The sequence below is a fragment of the Pan troglodytes genome, chromosome 4 (genome assembly GCF_028858775.2).
Source record: "Pan troglodytes isolate AG18354 chromosome 4, NHGRI_mPanTro3-v2.0_pri, whole genome shotgun sequence".
NCBI classification, from domain to species: domain Eukaryota; kingdom Metazoa; phylum Chordata; class Mammalia; order Primates; family Hominidae; genus Pan; species Pan troglodytes.
In genome coordinates this window covers 169,994,775-170,014,993 of record NC_072402.2, presented here as the reverse complement: position 1 = coordinate 170,014,993, position 20,219 = coordinate 169,994,775, and the positions used below count along the sequence as shown (strand labels likewise).

Here is a 20,219-nt window from a genome sequence, read left to right as displayed (position 1 = left end):
TAGATTGGCCCCTCTGGTCCTTGCTGTTAAACTGAATTCTGGCCAAGCGTGGTGGCTCACACCTGTAATCCCAACACTTTGGGAGGCCGAGACAGGAAGATCACTTGAGTCTAGGAGCTCAAGACCAGCCTGAGCAACATAGCAACACCCCATCTCTACAAGAAATAATAAATAGCTGGGCTTGGTGGTGTGTACCTGTAATTCCAGCTACGTAGGAGACTGAGATGGGAGAATCGCTTGAGCCCAGAAGTTCAAGACTGCAGTGAGCTATGATCGAACCACTGCACTCTGGCCTGGGTGACAGGGAGTCCCTATCTCAAAAACTGAATGTCTCCTGCAGAGGATTAAGAGATAATGACACTCATTGAAGTCCCATTTGGGAGGACACTGAGCTGATCTGTCAGGGTCTCAGTCACTCTGTGGTTTAGTGATGGCCAACTGACACTTGGCAAGCCCTGGACCCAGCTCTCAACCTGCTAATCCCATATGAAAGCATGTTTAATCTCCATGTTCATCAGCGTGAACAGATCTCCATCTGTCTATGCCAGGCTTTGGCCCCAGAGCTGGGGCTGCTGGGAAGAGGCAGCAAAGCACAGAGATTCAGAGCCCAGGCTGGTGCCCTGCTGGCTGGGTGGGACGTGGTGGGGGCTGTGACAGGGGCAAGTAGAGGCCGGGTTGGAAAGGCCTTGAAAATACCAAGCTCAGGGCTTAGGCATCATCAAGAGGAAATGCACAGTGTGCCAACCTCTTGCCCTGGGCAGTCACAACCTGTCGTTCCTGCTCCCTGGGACCTGTCATGTGATTCCCAGTAGGAGCAAGGCTTCTTCCCTTGGGCCTGGCGGAGCAGTGTGACAGCATCCTTCCTCCTCCTCACAGGTACCAGGGCAAAGAAGGCTGGGCCCCCGCCTCCTACCTAAAGAAGAACAGTGGGGAGCCCTTGCCCCCGAAGCCAGGCCCTGGCTCACCCTCCCACCCGGGTGCCCTTGACTTGGATGGTGTTTCCCGGCAGCAGAACGCGGTGGGCAGGGAGAAGGAGCTGCTCAGCAGCCAGAGGGATGGGCGGTTTGAAGGCCGCCCGGTGCCCGACGGTGACGCCAAGCAGAGTGAGTGACACCCTCCCAAGCTCCTGATAATCAGGGCCCCTGTGTGCCAGCTCTGTGCTCAAGGCGTCTCACATCGTCCCTCATCCTCACAGCAGCCCAGCTGCTCCCCCATCCTCCAGATAAGAAAACAGAGGCCCAGAAACCCCGAGTAACTTATTCCAGATCATTCAGCCCGTGAATTGCAGAATCTGAGTCAAGAGGCATTGCTGGCCGGGCACAGTGGCTCACACCTGTAATCCCAGCACTTTGGGAGGCCGAGGTGGGTGGATCACCTGAGGTCAGGAGTTCAAGACCAGCCTGGCCAACATGGTGAAACCCCGTCTCTACTAAAAATACAAAAATTAGCCAGGCGTGGTGGTAGGTGCCTGTAATCCCAGCTACTTGGGAGGCTGAGATAGGAGAATCGCTTGAACCCGGGAGGCAGAGGTTGCAGTGAGCCAAGATGCACCATTGCACTTGTGCTCCAGCCTGGGCGACAAGAGTGAAACTCCATTTAAAAAAAAAAAAAAAAAGGGAGGCGTTGCTTTCCCATCCCAGATTGCATTCTTTCTGCTATCTCACAGTGGTCACACTGGCTACTCTTTTTCAAGCACCTGCTACATGCCAGAAACCTTCTAATTAGTCTAATCGACCCCTCATAACTACCTTTGAGGGAATTACTACTTTTTCTGTTTTACAGATTGGGAGTCTGAAGGGTGAGAGGGTGTGCCCAAGGCCCCCAGCTAGTAGACGGCAGGGGCGGGGACTTGAACCTGGGGAGTGCTGTGCTCTCTATTGCTCCATGTGGCCTCGTTTCTAAGCCAGAGGAAGAAGATGACCTTGTGGGCTCTACTGCAACACAGTGCCTCTCCCATCTTGCTTTTCAAAGCCTCCTCGTGTATATTTTACCATTTAATGTTCCCAACACACCTGAGAGTAGAGTTCATTACTGTTGTCGGCCTGGTCACACTGGCTACCATACCATGTCTGCATGGGCACGCTGGTGCCCAGGACTTACGCACAGTGCCCATGATCCTGTCTTGGCCATGCAGGGCAGGTGAACTCTGTTGAGAAAGGACTTCCAGCTACCCACAGAGATGAGGCCACTGCCCCTGGCGGGGCTTCTCCAGCTGTTTTTAAGTGGCAGTGAACTTCTTGAGTCCGTCAACCAAGTTTCGTACTTTGCTCAGCTGCCCTGAGAAGTCACTGATCATGTTTTCTCACATGCTGTGGCAGGGGTTCTGGCCATCCCCGAGTTTGTGTGATTCTAATCTGTCAATCCTGGCCAAGAGGTTAGATGTATTCCCATTAACTCTAGAGGAGCAAATGAAAATCTGCAGCCTCAATGTCTTTGTTAGTATATAGGTTCAGGCTGGGCACAGTGGCTCACGACTATAATCCCAGTGCTTTGGGAGGCTGAGGCTGGAGGATCACTTGAGGCCAGGAGTTTGAGACCAGCCTGGGCAACATAGTGAGACCCCCTATCTACAAAAAAAAATTGTTTTTAATTAGCTGGGCGTGGTGGCACACACCTGTAGTCCCAGCTACTAGGGTGGCTGAGGCGGGAGGATCACTTGAACCCAGGAGATTGAGGCTACAGTGAGCTGTGATTGCTCCACTGCATTCCAGCCTGGGCAATAGAGCGAGACCCTGTCCCTCAAAAATAGATAGATAGATAGATAGATAGATAGATAGATAGATAGATAGATAGATTCAGATGCTAAAACAAAGACACCCCCCTACCACCACTGAATATACACATATACACACATCCAATAAACAATCTAGATATGTATTTCTTTCTCACAAAACAGTCTGTGTATATGTTCAGGGTTAATATGGCAGCTCCGGGCAATCAAGAGTCTTATTACTCCGCACCTATCTTGTTGCCCTCATCCCCCAGTCCAGAACGGCTCACTACTAATCCAGCCAATGAAAAGCAGTGCATTGCACTCCAGCCTGGGTGACAAGAGCGAAACTCCATTTAAAAAAAAAAAAAGGCGTTGCTTTCCTATCCCAGGTTGCATTCTTTCTGCTATCTCACAGTGGTCACACTGGCTACTGTGTGCACAGCTCAGAAGCCACACACTTTCTACTTTGTCTTACATCCCACTGCCAGAACTGAGTCATGTGGCAATACCTGGCTGCAAGGGTGACTGGAAAATGAAGTCTATATAGACAGCTAAGTGTCTTGGCCAATACTCTGTTGCTATTTATTCTAACAGAAGACAGGTAAATGGGAATTTAAGGGATTAGCAGTCTCCTCCGCACCCCAACGCCAAACTACCCTTCTGTGTGGACCCGTGCTGAACCTGGCCAACATTCTGCCTTTAGCCAGGAGCCTTGGACCACTGCAAAGTCCTCATCCTCCTGGCCCTGAGACCCAGAGCCAGGGCAGCTGCCTCGAGAGTATAAACCCTGAGTCATCAGCCCAAGTGTGTTTGGTTCAGTGTGTTTGTGTATTGTTGTGTTTGGGTTGTTCTAGAGCACAAAACCAGGTGCAGATGACACTCACTGCATGCCTGCCACATGCCAAGAGCTTCACAGATGCTTCCTTTCATCCTCACCACTGCCCTGGGTGACACACATTATGCCAGTTCTACAGATGAGGGCCTTGTGGCTCACAGAATCCAATCATCTGTCCAATGCCAGCAGCTGTGAGCCTCAGATCTGGATTGGGACCCATCTCTGTGTTATTCTGAAGACTTTGCTTTTTGCCCTTTCTGGAGAATGTCCATGACTTGAGGATCCAGCACCATCCCCTTTCATTCCTGTGTAGAAAAGATGCAAGAAAAGCTACGTCGAGAGAGTCCTGAGCCAACTATGAGCCACGCGTGAGCAGCTCCTTCCTGCCCAGGCTGTTCTCACAGGGAGGGTTGCAGCAGCATGCAGACGCCTGTGTTCAATCTTCTGCAGGAGAAAATAGACCCGACCTGGCACCCAGCTCAGGAATCTCATCTGTAGCACATGGTGTAATAAGCTCTCATTTCTCCATAGGATCACCAAAGATGAGGCAGAGACCCCCTCCTCGCCGGGACATGACCATTGTAAGTGGACCCTCACTACTGGGGAGTGGCCACTGACTTGAGGGCTGTGAGAGGTGTCCACTAGCCCGTCACACACCCCTCGCCCTTCCAGAAATGCTCTCTTTCCTGTCCACACAACAGCCTTGTGAAGCAGGCTGTAGAAATGCTAGTCCCACTCGCAGGTGGAAAGACGGAGGTGCAGGCAGGTGAAACAGTTTGCCCGCGGGGCCAGAGTGCTCCTGTGACAGTTGGGCCTCGGGACCTGCTTTCTGCTCCCCGGGCCCTTCTCTTGGTCTTAGATCAGGCTTCTCAGGCGACTTGAGGCCCAAGCTGAGATGAGACACAAATATCATCTGTGGTCCCATTCTGATATTCTGCGCTCATACTCCATTATGTAAAATTCTCTAGGTACCTTTTTAGCCAATACTTTGAACCCAATGGGTTGTTGTTGGGTTTTGGGATTTTTTTTATTTGTTTGCATTGGTTTTTGAGACAGGGTCTTGCTCTGTTGGGGTTGTATTTTTTTAATGTCTGCTATTTATCAAGCACCTGTTGCGTGCCATGCAGTGTGCCGAGTGCCTCACAACATCAACTAATTTAATACTTGAAGCAACCCCACCAGGTAGACACTGTTATGCCCACTCTGCAGGAGAGAAAACTGAGGCTCCAGAAGGGGGTGATTTGCCCAAGGACACTCCCACCATCAGTGTTTCCAACCCAGATAGATCTACTAACAAACTTAAGCTCCCTCCACAACCCTCACTGCCTTTTATTTCAGAGAATATTGTCTTGCTCCAAATTCTCATGATTGTACCCAAATGTCCCATGTTTCTTCCCATCACCCTAAAGCTGATGGGCCAGTGAGGTCTCACCGAGGAGTGACAAACTGCGTGGTCCTGTTTGTGTTGTCCCTTAGAATCCAACTAGGTCCCCAGCACCCCCTTAAGGGTGATTGCATGCCCCACGCCCTTAGACTCCCCCTGACACAGGGTCGCGGGAGTGCACTTAGCCTTGGAGATAACACTGTGTGTGATTGTACCAGCCTCGAGGCCTCAACCTGCCAAAGCCGCCCATCCCGCCCCAAGTGGAGGAAGAGTATTACACCATCGCCGAATTCCAGACAACCATCCCAGACGGCATCAGCTTCCAGGCGGGCCTGAAGGTCGAGGTGAGTGGCCCTGGTGTTCCTTTGCCTACTTGTGATTCCTGATTCCAGGCATCACCTCCTACTTCTCCCCTGTCACCTCCTACTTCACTGGGTGGGTGGAGGTGGGGCGGAGATTAACAGCTTTATAGTTCACATACCATACAGTTTACAATTTGAAGTGTAAAATTCAGCGGCTTATGATATTCACAGGGTTGCACAACCCTCACCACTATCTAATTCCAGAACAAAAAGAAACTCCTTACCCATCAACGGTCACCCTCCATTTCCCCTCAACTTGCCAGCCCCTAGGCAGCCACCAATCCACTTTCTGTCTCCATAGATGTGCCTGTTTTAGACATTTCATATAGATGAAATCCCACAGTATGTGGTCTTGTGTGACTGGCTGTATGCCTTTCTTTACCACCTCCCACCTCCGTTCTTGCTTCTCCTCTCTCCTTTTCTTCCCACTCCCTCTGTTTGTCTACTTTGTTCCCCAGATTCTCTTCCTGCATTTCTCTTTCCTTTCCTCATGGGGTTAGAGCTTCAAGATATTTCTTTCTCATATTTGCAAGAAAACCTGTAAGTAAGGGGATGGCAGCTAGGGCCAGGGTTTGGAAACCTTTGGCAAAGATGGTTCTTGAGACACTTTCAAAAGCAGGTGAGCCAATCACAGGTATCACCAAATTCACTCTGTCATGTGTAAGAGTTGGTCAGACCCTCCTCACCTCACCTTGGGAGGCCAAGGTTCAATTTATTCATCTCTGCAACAAATAAAATACTCCTGGATCTCCTACTATGGTTGTGTGTGGCGGCTGCTTTTCTAGGCCCTGAAGAGTTGTCGTCACCATCCTCTTTCCTTTAAAGAACACAGCTCTGGTCCCTGGCACAGAGCACTGTCTGATGGCACAGGGCAGTAGACACCATTGATCAGTTCACTCCAGCATACCTCTCTAGGGCCCCTCCCTTCCTTCCTGGCTATATTCCAGGAAGGACTATAGCCTGCCTGCCTGCGCGCCTTCATTCCTTCCCTCCCTCCTTCCTTCCCTCCTCCTTTCCTTCCCTCCCTCCTTCCTTCCTCCTTTCTCCTTCCTTTGTTTTCCTTCCCTTCTTCCTTTCCTCCTTCCCTCCCTCCTTTCCCTCCTTCTCTCTTTCCTCCCTCCTTCCTCCTTCTTTCTTTCTCTCCCTCCTTCCTTCCTTTCTTCCATCCTCCTCCTTCCTTTTCCCTCACTCCAGCTTGCCAGCAGCTCCACCAGGCACAACATCTGGCCCAGGCCTTGCTGTGTACTACAGTCGAGAGGCTAGTTCTGCATCCTCTGGCCCCTGCTTCCAGAGGCATCGAAGTATCTTCATGTTTCACTAGAAGGAAATCCTTTTGTGTTTTCACTTTGCTATTATCTGAGTGAAGGGCTAAAGGGATGAGATTTGGGAAAATTCTGACTTGTGTTTTAATCCATTATAGAAAAATCTGCCCCTTCATACTCTTTCATTGTATACACATGTATTGAGTGCCTCCTTTTTTTTTTTTTTTTTTTGACAGAGCCTCGCTCCTCTGTTGCCCAGGCTGGAGTGCAATGGCTCAATCTCAGCTCACTGCAACCTCCACCTCCCAGGTTCAAGTGATTCTCCTGCCTCAGCCTCTCTAGTAACTGGGATTACAGGCGCCCACCATGACGCCCGGCTGATTTTTGTATTTTTAGTAGAAACAGGGTTTTGCCATGTTGGCCAGGCTGGTCTCGAACTCCTGACCTCAGGTGATCTGCCCACCTCGGCCTCCCAAAGTTCTGGCATTACAGGCGTGAGCCACTGCACCTGGCTAGATGTTGTTTTCTTATGATAGATCCATATGCTCTGTTTTTCTCTTCTCCAGTTTTGCTTCCTGGCTCATTGCAACATTATCTTAGCCTTCAAAATTCATTAATGGAACCACAGCATTCTAGCAGTAGGGCTACCAGTAACACCTTAGTTACTTGTCTAGGCTATTTCTCTTCAGGATGTGTTATGATAATGATGATGATGATGATGATGATGATATAGGCACCTCTTCTGTGTCAGGTACCTTACCTCCTTGATAACTGATCTTCATAGAAGTCCCAAGAGGTCAAAATACCAGCATCATGGGGTTGGTTGGTTAGTTTGTTTTTCTTTTTTTTTTTTTTCTATCAGCATGTTTTATAGATGAGACTCAGAGGGGTTAGGTAAATTAATTTCCTCTAGTAACACAGCTAGTAAGCAATGGAGTTGTGAAACCAGGTCTTTCTGGTTTTAAAGCCCACACTCTTTTCTTTCCCCTCATTCTTGTGATCTTTTTTTTTTTTTTCTTTGAGACGGAATCTTGCTCTGTCACCCAGGCTGGAGTGTAATGGCATGATCTTGGCTCGCTGCAACCTCCACCTCCTAGGTTCAGACAATTCTCTTGCCTCAGCCTCCCAAGTAGCTGGGATTACAGGCGCCTGCCATCACACCTGGCTAATTTTTTTTGTATTTTCAGTAGAGACGGGGTTTCACCATGTTGGCCAGGCTAGTCTCGAACTCCTGACCTCAGGTGATCCACCCGCCTAAGCCTCCCAAAGCGGTGGGATTGCAGGCATGAGCCACCGCACCCGGCTTCTGATCTTGCATTTGCTTTTATTCCTAGTAGTTCTTGGCTTCCCTCTAGTAAATGAAAACGCCCATTCATCATGGTTCAGAAGACACATGTTCAGAGCTTCTACCCCAATACTTTGCAAAGAGTGTAAGCTTGACAAATCTTACTGATACATCTAATATTGATTGCCCTATTTTCAGTTCCTCACATACAGACTTAAGTATTAGTGTTGTTGAATTCATGGATGTGCTGACGATGACTCGTATGCCCAGTGTGGCCTGTAATTTTTACCAGAACTATCAAGTGTTGATAAGATGCCCGTCATCCTCACATAAACAGCTTACATTTATCAGTGGCCTTTCCTGGAGATTCCAGTGGGACTCATTAAGTGCTGCCTGTCAAGTGCATCCCGCTGGCTCAGTGACCTCCACTCTAATTTAATCGCAGCAGCATTTACCAAGTGCTGTTGTATGCATTAGCTCTTGTGGCTGCAAAAATTCTACAAGTGGGTGTTAAATTGTTCTTACCATTTTCCTTCTGTGATGTGGAATCTGAGGCACGTGGCTTGCCCCAGGCCACTCAGGCAGTAAGTGGCAGAGCCAAGACTAGAACCCGGGACTGCAGGCCCAGGAGCCCAGCATTTGCGTCCTGGCGCTGAGTCTGTGGCTGCCATCCCTCTCCCAGAAGGGCCACAAAGTGCCCGCAGCCATCTTTGCTCCTTCTGCAATTTCTTACCCCGGACACAGCCCTTCTCCAAGCAGGGTCTTTTTTTTTTCGAGACAGAGTCTTGCTCTGTCGCCCAGGCTGGAGTGCAATGGCACGATCTCGGCTCACTGCAACCTCTGCCTCCCAGGTTCAAGCGTTTCTCCTGCCTCAGCCTCCCGAGTAGCTGGGATTACAGGCGCACACCACCACACCCAGCTAATTTTTTGTATTTTTAGTAGACGCAGGGTTTCACCATGTTGGCCAGGCTGGTCTCAAACTCCTGACCCAGGTGATCCACCCGCCTTGGCCTCCCAAAGTGCTGGGATTACAGGTGTGAGCCACCGCGCCCGGCCAGGGGTTTCTTTTCTGAGAGGCAAGATTAGGTGACTCTGAAGCCCACCCCGCTGCCTTTGACTCTCCTCCGATCGACGAGCCTTCTACAGGACCCGCTGTGTGTTCCTCAGCTCTCCTGAGGCTCCGTTCTGCATGCGTAAAATGAGGTGACAGTTCCCAACTCACAGGGTGTCATGAGCGTTCATCAGATCTTCCGAGTCCAGAGAGAGCCTACCAGGGAATTGCAGTGTACATCTGTGATGGCTACCATAACAAAATACCAGACTGGGTGGCTTAAACAACTGCAGTTTATTGTCTCACAGTTTGGGAAGCCAGAAGTTCAAGATCAAGGTGTCAGCAGGTTTGGTTTCTCCTGTGTCCTCTCTCCCTGGCTTCCATATGGACACCTTCTCGCTGTTTCTCACGTGGTCATCCCTCAGTCCCTGTGTGTTTTCTAATCTCCTCTTCTTATTTGGACATCAGTCATATTGAACTAGGGCCCATGTATTAGGCCATTCCTGCATTGCTATAAAGAAATACCTGGCTGGGCACGGTGACTCATGCCTGTAATCCCAGCACTTTGGGAGGCCAAGGTGGGCAGATCACGAGGTCAGGAGATCAAGCCCATCCTGGCTAACACGGTGAAACCCCATCTCTACTAAAAATACAAAAAAAATTAGCCGGGCACAGTGGCAGGCGCCTGTAGTCCCAGCTACTTGGGAGGCTGAGGCAGGAGAATGGCGTGAACCCAGGCGGCAGAGCCTGCAGTGAGCCGAGATAGTGCCACTGCACTCCAGCCTGGGCAACAGAGCGAGACTCTGTCTCAAAAAAAAAAAAAAAAAAAAAGAAATACCTGAGACTGGGTAATTTATAAAGAAAAGAGGTTTACTTGACTCATAGTTGGGCATGCTGTACAGAAAGCACGGTGCCAGCATCTGCTTGCCTTCTGGGGAGGCTCAGGGAGCTTTTACTCAGGGCGGAAGGCAAAGCAGGAGTAGGCACATCACATAGCAAGAGCAGGAGCAAGAGAGAGTGGCAAGGAGACACCACACACTTTTAAACAACCAGATCCCATGGGAACTCATTACCAAGGGAAGGACACCAAGCCATTCATGAGGGATCTGCCCCCGTGACCCAAACACCTCCCACCAGGCCCCACCTCCATCATTGGGGATCACATTTCAACATGAGACTTGGGTGGGGACATACATCCAAACTCAGCCCACCTTAATGATCCATTTTAACCTTAACCACCTCTTTAAAGGCCCTATTTCCAAGTACAGTCACAGTTGGAGGTATTGGGGGTTAGGGCTTCAACATACGAATTTGGGGAGGGGGACACAATTCAGCCCATAATAGCGAGCACACCTTTCACCTGTGTGAATTCAGCCACGCAGTGCTGGACAAAAAAGAGACAGAGAACAAGATCTTAGACAACATGAGTGAATCCACCCACCATTCCAGCCAACAGGCGTGTATCCCACAGGGAAGTAGGGACACAATGAAAATCTACTCTACTCCACCAGCTCCAGGTCCCCTGTATATAAACACGAGCATCTCTTTGAGCTGACTGTGATTCCTGCGTTCAAAGATAGGTATTTCTCAGGCCAGGCACAGTGGCTCACACCTGTAATCCCAGAACTTTGGGAGGCCGAGGCAGGCAGATCGCTAGAGACCAGGAGTTCGAGATCAGCCTGGCCAACATGGTAAAACCCCATCTCTACTAAAAATACAAAAATTAGCCAGGTGTGGTGGTACATGCCTGTAATCCCAGCTACTTGGGAGACTAAGGCATGAGAATCGCTTGAACCTGGGAGGCGGAGGTTGCAGTGAGCTGAGATCATGCCACTGCACTTCAGCCTGGGTGACAGAGCAAGACTCTGTCTCAAAAAAATGGTAAGTGTCTTTCATGTGTTGTGGCCTCTATAAATGCCAGCTAACTTCTTCATCCGATGCTCAGCCAAAGAAGCCAGGATCAAGGGTAGCTCTGACTTCTGCCTTGTCTTTAGAATTGTAGCAGACGCTGCCGGTGCCTCTGATCCACCTGAATTCACCTGCGCCTACACGCAGGTTCCTGCAAGCCGACAGCTTCCCAGAAGGGGAGAGGAGTTAATACCCTGGGTAGGGAGGAGCTGAGAGTCAATAGATAAATGCACGCATCCCCAGAGGGACCCGTTCTGAGGCACTGTCTTTGTGGTCTCTCAGAGGGTCCCTGGCAGATCAAGCCCCATGGCCCCGAGCAATAACTTGCTCATAATTGGCCTCTCCCTTTCCCTTCTTTCTCTGTCTACTTCCTTACTTGTATTTCCTAGGACCAACTCTCAAATTAAGTACCTATACCCAAGGCCACATCTCATGGACTGCTTTAGGGGGAGTCCCATACGACAAGAATCTCCCCCCATGTAAGATATTCCCGGAACATGGTAACGTCTCCATTGGTGGTCCCTGTAGACCTTGTCAGAGGAGCTGCTGAGTACACAGTGACAGCTTCTAGAGCTCCAGTTGCACATGGGTTCTGCCAAACCATGCCATCTGCTGGCCCTGGCATCGTACCCAAGTGCCTTTCTCTATCCTCCCTTGCAGGTGATCGAGAAAAACTTGAGTGGCTGGTGGTACATTCAGATTGAAGATAAGGAAGGGTGGGCCCCGGCAACCTTCATTGACAAGTACAAGAAGACCAGCAACGCCTCGAGACCCAACTTTCTGGCTCCCCTGCCCCACGAGGTGACCCAGCTCCGGCTGGGGGAAGCAGCAGCGCTGGAGAACAACACGGGCAGCGAAGCCACGGGCCCCTCCCGGCCCCTGCCTGACGCACCGCATGGTGTCATGGACTCGGGGTTGCCTTGGTCTAAAGACTGGAAGGGCAGTAAGGATGTCCTGAGGAAGGCATCTTCAGACATGTCTGCGTCGGCAGGCTACGAGGAGATCTCAGACCCCGACATGGAGGAGAAGCCCAGCCTCCCTCCGCGGAAAGAATCCATCATCAAGTCGGAGGGGGAGCTGCTGGAGCGGGAGCGGGAGCGGCAGAGGACGGAGCAGCTCCGGGGCCCCACCCCCAAGCCTCCGGGCATGATTTTGCCGATGATGCCAGCCAAACACACCCCTCCAGCCCGGGACAGCAGGAGGCCAGAGCCCAAACCTGACAAAAGCAAACTGTTCCAGCTGAAAAATGACATGGGGCTGGAGTGTGGCCACAAGGTCTTGGCCAAGGAAGTGAAGAAGCCCAACCTCCGGCCCATCTCCAAATCCAAAACTGACCTGCCGGAGGAGAAGCCAGATGCCACTCCCCAGAATCCCTTCTTGAAGTCCAGACCTCAGGTGAGGCCAAAACCAGCTCCTTCCCCCAAAACGGAGCCACCTCAGGGCGAAGACCAAGTCGACATCTGCAACCTCAGGAGTAAGCTCAGGCCTGCCAAGTCCCAAGACAAGTCCTTGTTGGATGGGGAGGGCCCCCAGGCAGTAGGGGGCCAAGACGTGGCCTTCAGCCGAAGCTTCCTCCCAGGAGAGGGGTCTGGCCGCGCCCAGGACAGGACGGGCAAACAGGATGGTCTCAGCCCAAAAGAGATTTCCTGCAGAGCCCCTCCGAGGCCAGCCAAGACCACAGATCCTGTGTCTAAGAGCGTGCCTGTTCCTCTCCAAGAGGCTCCCCAGCAGAGACCTGTGGTCCCACCCCGCAGACCACCTCCCCCAAAGAAAACCTCTTCGTCACCCAGGCCTCTCCCAGAGGTCAGAGGTCCACAGTGTGAAGGCCACGAAAGCAGGGCAGCTCCCACCCCAGGCCGTGCTCTCCTCGTCCCTCCAAAAGCCAAACCTTTTCTCTCCAACTCTTTGGGAGGCCAGGATGACACGCGAGGCAAAGGCAGCCTGGGGCCATGGGGGACCGGCAAGATTGGAGAAAACAGGGAGAAAGCAGCTGCAGCCTCTGTCCCCAATGCCGACGGCCTGAAGGACTCTTTGTATGTGGCCGTGGCCGACTTTGAAGGAGACAAAGACACCAGCAGCTTCCAGGAAGGGACAGTGTTTGAAGTCCGGGAGAAGAACAGCAGTGGCTGGTGGTTCTGCCAGGTCCTGAGCGGAGCCCCTTCCTGGGAAGGGTGGATTCCTTCCAACTATCTCAGAAAGAAGCCGTAGCCGACTCCCTTTCTGCCTAGAGGGCCCGCTGGTCCTTGCTGGCTTTGCCCACGTATTTAATACGCCTCTTAATTTATCATTCTCCACGCAGCTTCCAAGGCAGACAGACTCTGGGGTACTGTGACTTCTTGCCTCCCATGGGTGGAGAGTGAGTTTCGGACACCTTGAGCGCCCCTGGGCCTGATCCCTCCTATCACAGCATCACTGGAGGCTCAGAACCCACAGCCTTTGCTTTCTGTCCATGTCAGCATCCCTGCCTTAAGAGAACTCCTCCTGGCCAATGGCATTGCCACCCAGCAGTGGGACCAAGACACCAAGACCTCCAGGACTGGATCCCATTGCCTGGAGAAACTCCAGCAAGGGTCTCTCATGGCTTGGACATGGCACAGTAAGGGGCAGCCAACCCAGTCCATGATGACTTTTGCTCCAACTTCTTCATGTTTCTAAAAGCCCAGTGGCTTTATTCACTCCTCCTAAATTGCCTGCTACCAGAAGGAACTTCATCCTGAAGAAATGCATTCCATTACCAGTCCCAGGGAAAGTGTCCCCTTCCCCAAAGCCTCAGGCCCGCGGGCCTCTGAGGTTCCACTGGATGCGGCTCCCCCAGGAGTGGGCCTGGAGGTCCGCCCAGCCGCCCTGCCTCCCACCTTCTATCTTGGGACCATGGTCAGCCCTGAAGGGTGGTTCCAGCCCTGCATATGCTGCACTTTGCTGCTGCAGGCTCCGGTCCCTCCAGGGCTTTTCAATGAGAATTCCCACCCCAACTTGGAGCATTTCATTTTTGCCTACCTAAAGCAAGAATCTCAAAGTTTGTTTGCATAAGAGGCCCATTCACAAGTCGTGCCCTTGTGAGCACCCCTTTGCTGAGTGCCTCGTGGGTGCCAAACACTGTACTTGGCGCTTTGCATTCATGCTTTGACCCTCACAAACTCCCTTTATAGATGAGGAAACTCATGCTCCATGTGCCCAAGGACACACCAGCCAGGAAGAAGAGGGAAGAGGATTTGAGTCCAGGCCTGCCTGACTTCAGTGCCTGTGCCCTCCCCTCTGTAAAAGACAAACCAGGCAGGGAAGAGATAGAAGCTGGCTAAGTGGTGGCCAAGTGGCTTCATTGTGATGGGGGTGAGGGGGCATTCATGGCTGCTCCCACACCCACCATCCCTCCAGCCCACAGCAGCCTATACCAAAGGCTGTCCTGGACTCAACAGCTGCGTCTCCATGACAGGAGAATGCCAGGGTCTTGGTGGTTGGCACAGAGCACTGTTCCCTGCTTCTAAGCTGTTGCCCCCTGGGGAATAGAGCTTATGGAGCAACGGGAGCTGAGGTGGCCTCGAGGGCCAACCTGGAGGGCTCTGAGCATAGCATGCAGCGGTCCCATAGGGAGGCAGGTAACCAAGGGCCAGGCAGAGCTGCTTCCTGTGCCTCTCCGGCATTTGTAATGTTTTTCTCTTTTTTCACGCACTGCCAAATCTGTTTTCTCCCTTCAAGAAACCCAGGGCAGATGTGGTCATCTGTCAAACTGAGGTCTGGAGAGGCATGACTAAATCACTGCAGAAGCAAAATCAGGACCCAGCATTTCTAGCTCCCAGCCCAGAGTAAGAGAGCAGAGCAGAACCCCTTCCCATTCTACCCGACCGAGGCAGCCCAGCCCTGCCCTGCCCTGCCCTGCCCCTCCCCGCCCTGCCCTGCCCTAGAGATCTCCAGTTCACAGTGTTCATCAGGCGAGATACTTTTGGACCCACAAAGCCAGTTTTTTGGGGGGATGCTCAGTGTCTACCTGCAGTGCCAAAGTTTTGCTTGAACAGCCCTCTTCTGCCCCGCCTCCCAGCTCCACCCCCTATCATGTGGGCGCTGGCTGCTTCTGCATGAGAAGGAGCTTCCTCTGATCACCTGTAGCATCTTTAGTCCCTTCCTCCAGTCAGCCTGCAAATCCCATTCCCCAGAGAGGCTTGGGCAGGGCCCTGGGGCACCTCTTGCAGGGCCCCCACTTGCCACTTGGCCCTGTGCCCAGAGCGTTGGGGGCAGATGGCAGCCAGGGGAAGAAGGGAGGTGGGGAAGGGCCGCCACCGCTTGAGGGTCCCCTCCCTTGAGAGGAGGCCCCATGGCAGTTTTCCTGAGTTCTTGATCCACTTTGGTTTAAACAACTTTTGTGAAGCTATGTGAGATTTGACTACATTTCAAAAGACAAAACTCACATGTTTTTTTCTGATTTGCTTTTTGCCTTTCAGCGACGTTTTCAGATACTTTGTGAGTGTCTACTCTGTGCTAGGTGCTGAGTAGACTGGGATGTGTGTGGCTCCATCCCTGGCTGGAAGAGCTTTGAGTCCTGTCTGCTGACTTCACTGAAGGAGTTTCTCTCTTGCTTCATTCCTTCCTCCCGGGGGTCAGCTGGGTAGGAGCAGACTTGCCCTGCCTTCCTCTAGGCAGAAAGTTTTCCTGCAAATGAAAGAATCTGCCATTCTCTTTTGCTATGATGATAATTACTATTCTGACGTGACCCGCGGGTACTGAAGCCACATTCCTCTCTGTTCACTGTTCTCTCCTTGAGTCATATCTATGGCCTGAGGACGTCTGTATCCAGCTCCTTTTCCTACAATGGTAGACACTTCCCCAGGCAGTGGGTGGGTCGGGGTGGCCAGTCACTCTCCTAGCTGTCCTTGCCTGGGGACTTAGATTTACCCCATCCAGGACTGTGGTCGCTATTCTGTGAGCGATTGATGGCACATATGCAGAACTTCCCTGGAGTCATGGCTCTAGAAAGTGTCCAGGCCCGTCGTGACAACGGTGCCAAGCACCGGGCTGGTGACCAGTGCCTAAACACACTTGCTCCTTTAATCCTTACGGCAAGCCTGTGAGGCGGATAGGACCAGTCCTGATCTATAGTGAGAAAATTAAGGTTCAGAGGGAGAAGGTCCAAATAGTGGCCAAGCTGGGACTCAGATCTCGAGTTTTGGTTTGTTTGGTTTTGTTGTTGTTTCCCTTGTGTCCATGACTTTTTCTCTGCCATTAGCAGGGAAGTGTGCGGAGGGCTTCCAGGGAATCAAGTGACCCTCCCTCTGAATTTCGGTGTCTCTTCCCCCCACCCCTTGGTCACACATTTCAGTAGGTCACAGGCCAAATGGCAGCCCAAAAGGTGGGCAGAGATTTTTTTTTCTTCCCCTCACCCCTGCTTATTAACACAATTGTGACGACTACTTTACCTTACATCCCAGGGCAAATGGACAGCTTGTGATACCTCCAAAAATTTGGGAAATCCTGAGTCTAAGACCACCTCTTGGCAAAAGAGGCCTTTGCTCACATTTTCTGCTCAGAATCTTTCTTTGCCATTGGTGGGTGTATGTCGTCCCAGCTGAGACTGCGGGAGAGCTGAGCTCCAGCTTAAACCGCTTTTAATGGCCCTTCCCTACTGGGGGATTGCTGGAGCCCATGCCAGGTTACAGTAGTCATTTTAAACCTCTGCCACAAGGCCACGCCATAGAATCAATTTCCAAGGCAATGTTCTTGGCCCTAAAATGTTTGCGCCCACTGAGGATTTCATTACCAGGTGGAAGATGGGGGAACATACGCCACGTTAAAGAGCAAGTGCTGAGTGTGCCAGGACTTGAGAAGGACCTTAGGCTGAGGAGTGGACAGTCTGGTATTTATTTCGCCTCTCCCAGGTACCCAGCACAGAGTGGGAAAAAGAAGAAACTGCTCCTGCCTTCCAGTAGCTGGCAACTTGACATCAAGAACAAAAACATCCGTAGCTGGACCCCCGTCCTTTCATCGTGCCCAAGTCTTACATGTTGGCTTAAGCTGCCCCCTTGGAGGCCGTACCTTTCTCTTTGGACTGTGACAGTGGACACCTAACAGCCTGAGCCATGTGTGGCTGTCTTATCCCCCAAGGGTTGTCCAGGCCCATTCTGCAGGGCTGTTGTGTAGACTGCAGACACCCATACCTCACCACAGACCAAAGATGACCTCGTGTCAGACTGTGGGCTGATGAGAGGTAGAGCAGCATGCATCGAGGCCTGAGGGTGCAGGGCGCCCTCTCTTGGCCTGGAGGAATTGCTCCTAACTAGAATAAGTTTCCACGAGGGTCCCAGGCAGAGCTGCAGAGCTGGAACCGGAGGCTCCACAGTCCTTGCCTGCTCATGGACCTCCTTCAGAGCACCTTTCTACAGACTGGACTGCCCAGCTCCGTGGGGTGGCATCTGGTTTCTGGTGCTATTCTGCCAAGTTATCGAGCTCCTCCTCATGTTTCAACATTCCATCTTCCCGTTTCTATCCTCAACTCCAAAGTAAGCCTTCTTAGCTCCAATCAGGGATGAGGGGCTCAACCTCTTCTGTCCTCAAAGAGGCCAAACACAGTGCCACAGTCGGTAGCCTTCACTTTCAGATGTCCTATTGATGTAAAAAAGAAGGTGCCCCCACCAGGCTTATATCAGCAATAAGCAATTCTAATGCAACGATGGTGTCCACATTTTACCCCAGTGTGTGCCCATGTATGCCTTTGTGCCCGTGTAATTATTGTTAGTGCCCCTTTCACTTAGAGGGGTGATGATAAACTGTGGCCACCTTGATTACAACCCACATTTCTTGCTTTGGGGAGCTTCCAAGTAACAGGCCATTTCTTACCTCCCTCCAGGAACAGTGGGCACTGCCCACTACCTCGTGTCTGCTCATAGGATGACGCTGGAGATCCCCACACTTACTCTACCCTCTTGGCAAATTGGCATTCCGGTGGTGGTTTTTGTTTCCTTTAACACATTAAATAAACGAGTATATAGGATGTGAGGGGAGGGGTGAGAACAACTAGCTGTAGCATGTATAGGCTATATACTTTACCATTAGACTTTTTTCCTTTTTTTTTTTTTTTTAAATAAAAAAGTGCTTGACTGGTTTCAAGCTTCATCGTGAAGATGCAGTGTCTATGGATTTTATTTGGCAGGAGAAAGGGTACGTAGCTTTGTGGCCTGGGATCTTCGGGATCAAAGAACAGAAACCTATGCCAGCTATGTTTGGAAACTGTGGAGAAATAGGGGCGACCCCTCTCTGGGCCACAGTGCACCTTCATTCTCTTAACTACAATGTCCACAAACCAAAGGAAAGCTTCCTTTATGTCCAAAGGATGGTGAACCTCTTGCCGGCATTGTCTCCTGATGGTCAAGAGTGTGCTATGGAGGTCCAGGCCCAGTGGCTCACACCTGTAATCCCAGCACTTTGGGAGGCCGAGGCGGGCCGATCACCTGAGGTCAGGAGTTCGAGACCAGCCTGGCCAATATGGCGAAACCCCATCTCTACTAAAAATACAAAAATTCGCCGGGCGTGGTGTCGGGCGCCTGTAACCCCAGCTACTTGGGAGGCTGAGGCAGGAGAATCGTTTGAACCCGGGAGGCGGAGGTTGCAGTGAGTTGAGATCACGTCACTGCGCTCCAGCCTGGGTGACAGAGTGAGACTTGGTCTCAAAAAAAAAAAAAAAAATTGTGCGGTGGGGGTTTGGGGTGGGAAATGCAGCCACATTTGGGCCGCAGAGACTGCCCAAGCCATCTGCTCCTGGGAGGTGGAGCACACTGCCTAATGTTTTACTACTTTCCCAAAGGCAGCGCCCAAGCAAAACCCCAGTGTGGAGCCCCCTTGTTCCCAGGTGACTAACAGGACAGCACCACCCCACCTTCCTAAGGAGAGAAGAAAACCAGCAGAGTCCCCGAACAAAAGAACTTGGAGGGAAGGGATATACATGCAATATTCATGCTTCTTTAGAGGAAACAATATAACGACCTTCTTGCAGACCTTGCTTAGGAATAATGGTCATTAATATATTAATCTGTGTCCCTATTAGAAGGAGAAAAACAGAAGGTGTGGTGGCTCACCCGTAATCCCAGCACTTTGGGAGGCCAAGGCAGGAGGATCTGTTGAACCCAAGAGTTTGAGACCAGGCTGGGCAACATAGCAAGACCTTTCCTCTACTCAAAGTTTAAAAAAAAAAAAAAAGTAGCCAGGTGTGGTGGTGCACAACTACAGTCCCAGCTACTTGGGAGGCTGAAGTGGGAGGATTGCTTGAGCCCAGGAGTTCAAGGCTGCAGTGAGCTGTGATCGCACCACTATGCTCCAGCCTGGATGACAGAGCAAGACTGTGTCGCAAAAAAAAAAAGAAAGGAAAAAGTCATGCGGTGTTCTGGGCCTCCATAGGAGCAGGTTCACCCAAGTTCTTGCAAACCAAGAGTGCTTAATCATAACAGGACTGGCAATGGTATGGGCTTTCCGGCTGGGGCTGGAGGGGCATCCGCCTCATGGGATGGGACGGCAATGGGACCATGATCAGGGACCAAACCTGGCTTTCTCTTTGCAGGCTACATGCCCTCTCACTACATTTCTGCCCCATGACCTTCCTTCAGGTCTCACCTGGAAGTGTCACACTCGCCATTTCCTATCATATTGTTTTTTGTTTTGTTTTGTTTTTTGAGACGGAGTTTCACTCTTGTCACCCAGGCTGGAATGCAATGGCGCAATCTTGGCTCACTGCAACCTCCACCTCCCAGGCTCAAGCGATTCTTGTATCTCAGCCTCCTGAGTAGCTGGGATTACAGGTGTGTACTGCCAGCTAACTTTTGTATTTTTTATGGAGACAGGGTTTCACCATGTTGGCCAGGCTGGTCTCGAACTCCTGACCTCAGGTGATCCGCCTGCCTTGGCCTCCCAAAGTGCTGGGATTACAGGCATGAGCCACCGTGCCCAGCACCGTCATACTGTTTTAACCACGCCAAACATGATCCAGCTGTCTCACCCTCTCATACCTGCAAACACTCCCTCATCTAAGGTGAGTTTCTGAGTCCAAGATTACCATCACGGGGGCACGCTTCTCCAAGTCCTTGGTCTTCAATGTCCATTCCTTCTCTCATTCAGTATCATTTGGGCCACATGGGATTCTTCGGCGTCTTGCAACTCACGCTTCCTAATCAATGGCTCTCAAATTTTAATGACCTTAATGATTCACCAGGGATCTTGTCAAAAGACAGATTCCTCAGCTTCACTCCCTAAAAGTCAAACTCAGCAGGAATCAGCATCCTGAAAAATCCATTTTGAGGAAATAATCCGCATGCTCCACCCTGAGAAATGGCTGGGCTTTGCACCTTACCTGCTATAGTCCACATGTTCAAAAATTATATTCTGTGCTATTATTACTATTTATTTTTATTTTTATTTTTTTGGACAAGAGTCTCGCTCTGTTG

General features: G+C 51.2%; 1 protein-coding gene across 3 annotated transcripts in view; it reads left to right on the top strand.

The window, feature by feature from the left end:
* Positions 1-17,908, top strand: part of SH3PXD2B (SH3 and PX domains 2B) — a 120,846-nt gene extending 102,938 nt beyond the window's left edge. For all 3 annotated transcript variants that reach the window (XM_016954204.4, XM_016954206.4, XM_016954208.4), the window contains 4 exons: positions 877-1,103; positions 4,080-4,129; positions 5,151-5,276; positions 11,461-17,908. In XM_016954204.4, coding sequence (XP_016809693.1) covers positions 877-1,103; positions 4,080-4,129; positions 5,151-5,276; positions 11,461-13,008 — 1,951 coding nt within the window. In that variant the 3' untranslated portion in view covers positions 13,009-17,908. The remainder of the gene's footprint in view (positions 1-876; positions 1,104-4,079; positions 4,130-5,150; positions 5,277-11,460) is intronic.
* The last annotated feature ends 2,311 nt before the right edge of the window (positions 17,909-20,219 follow it).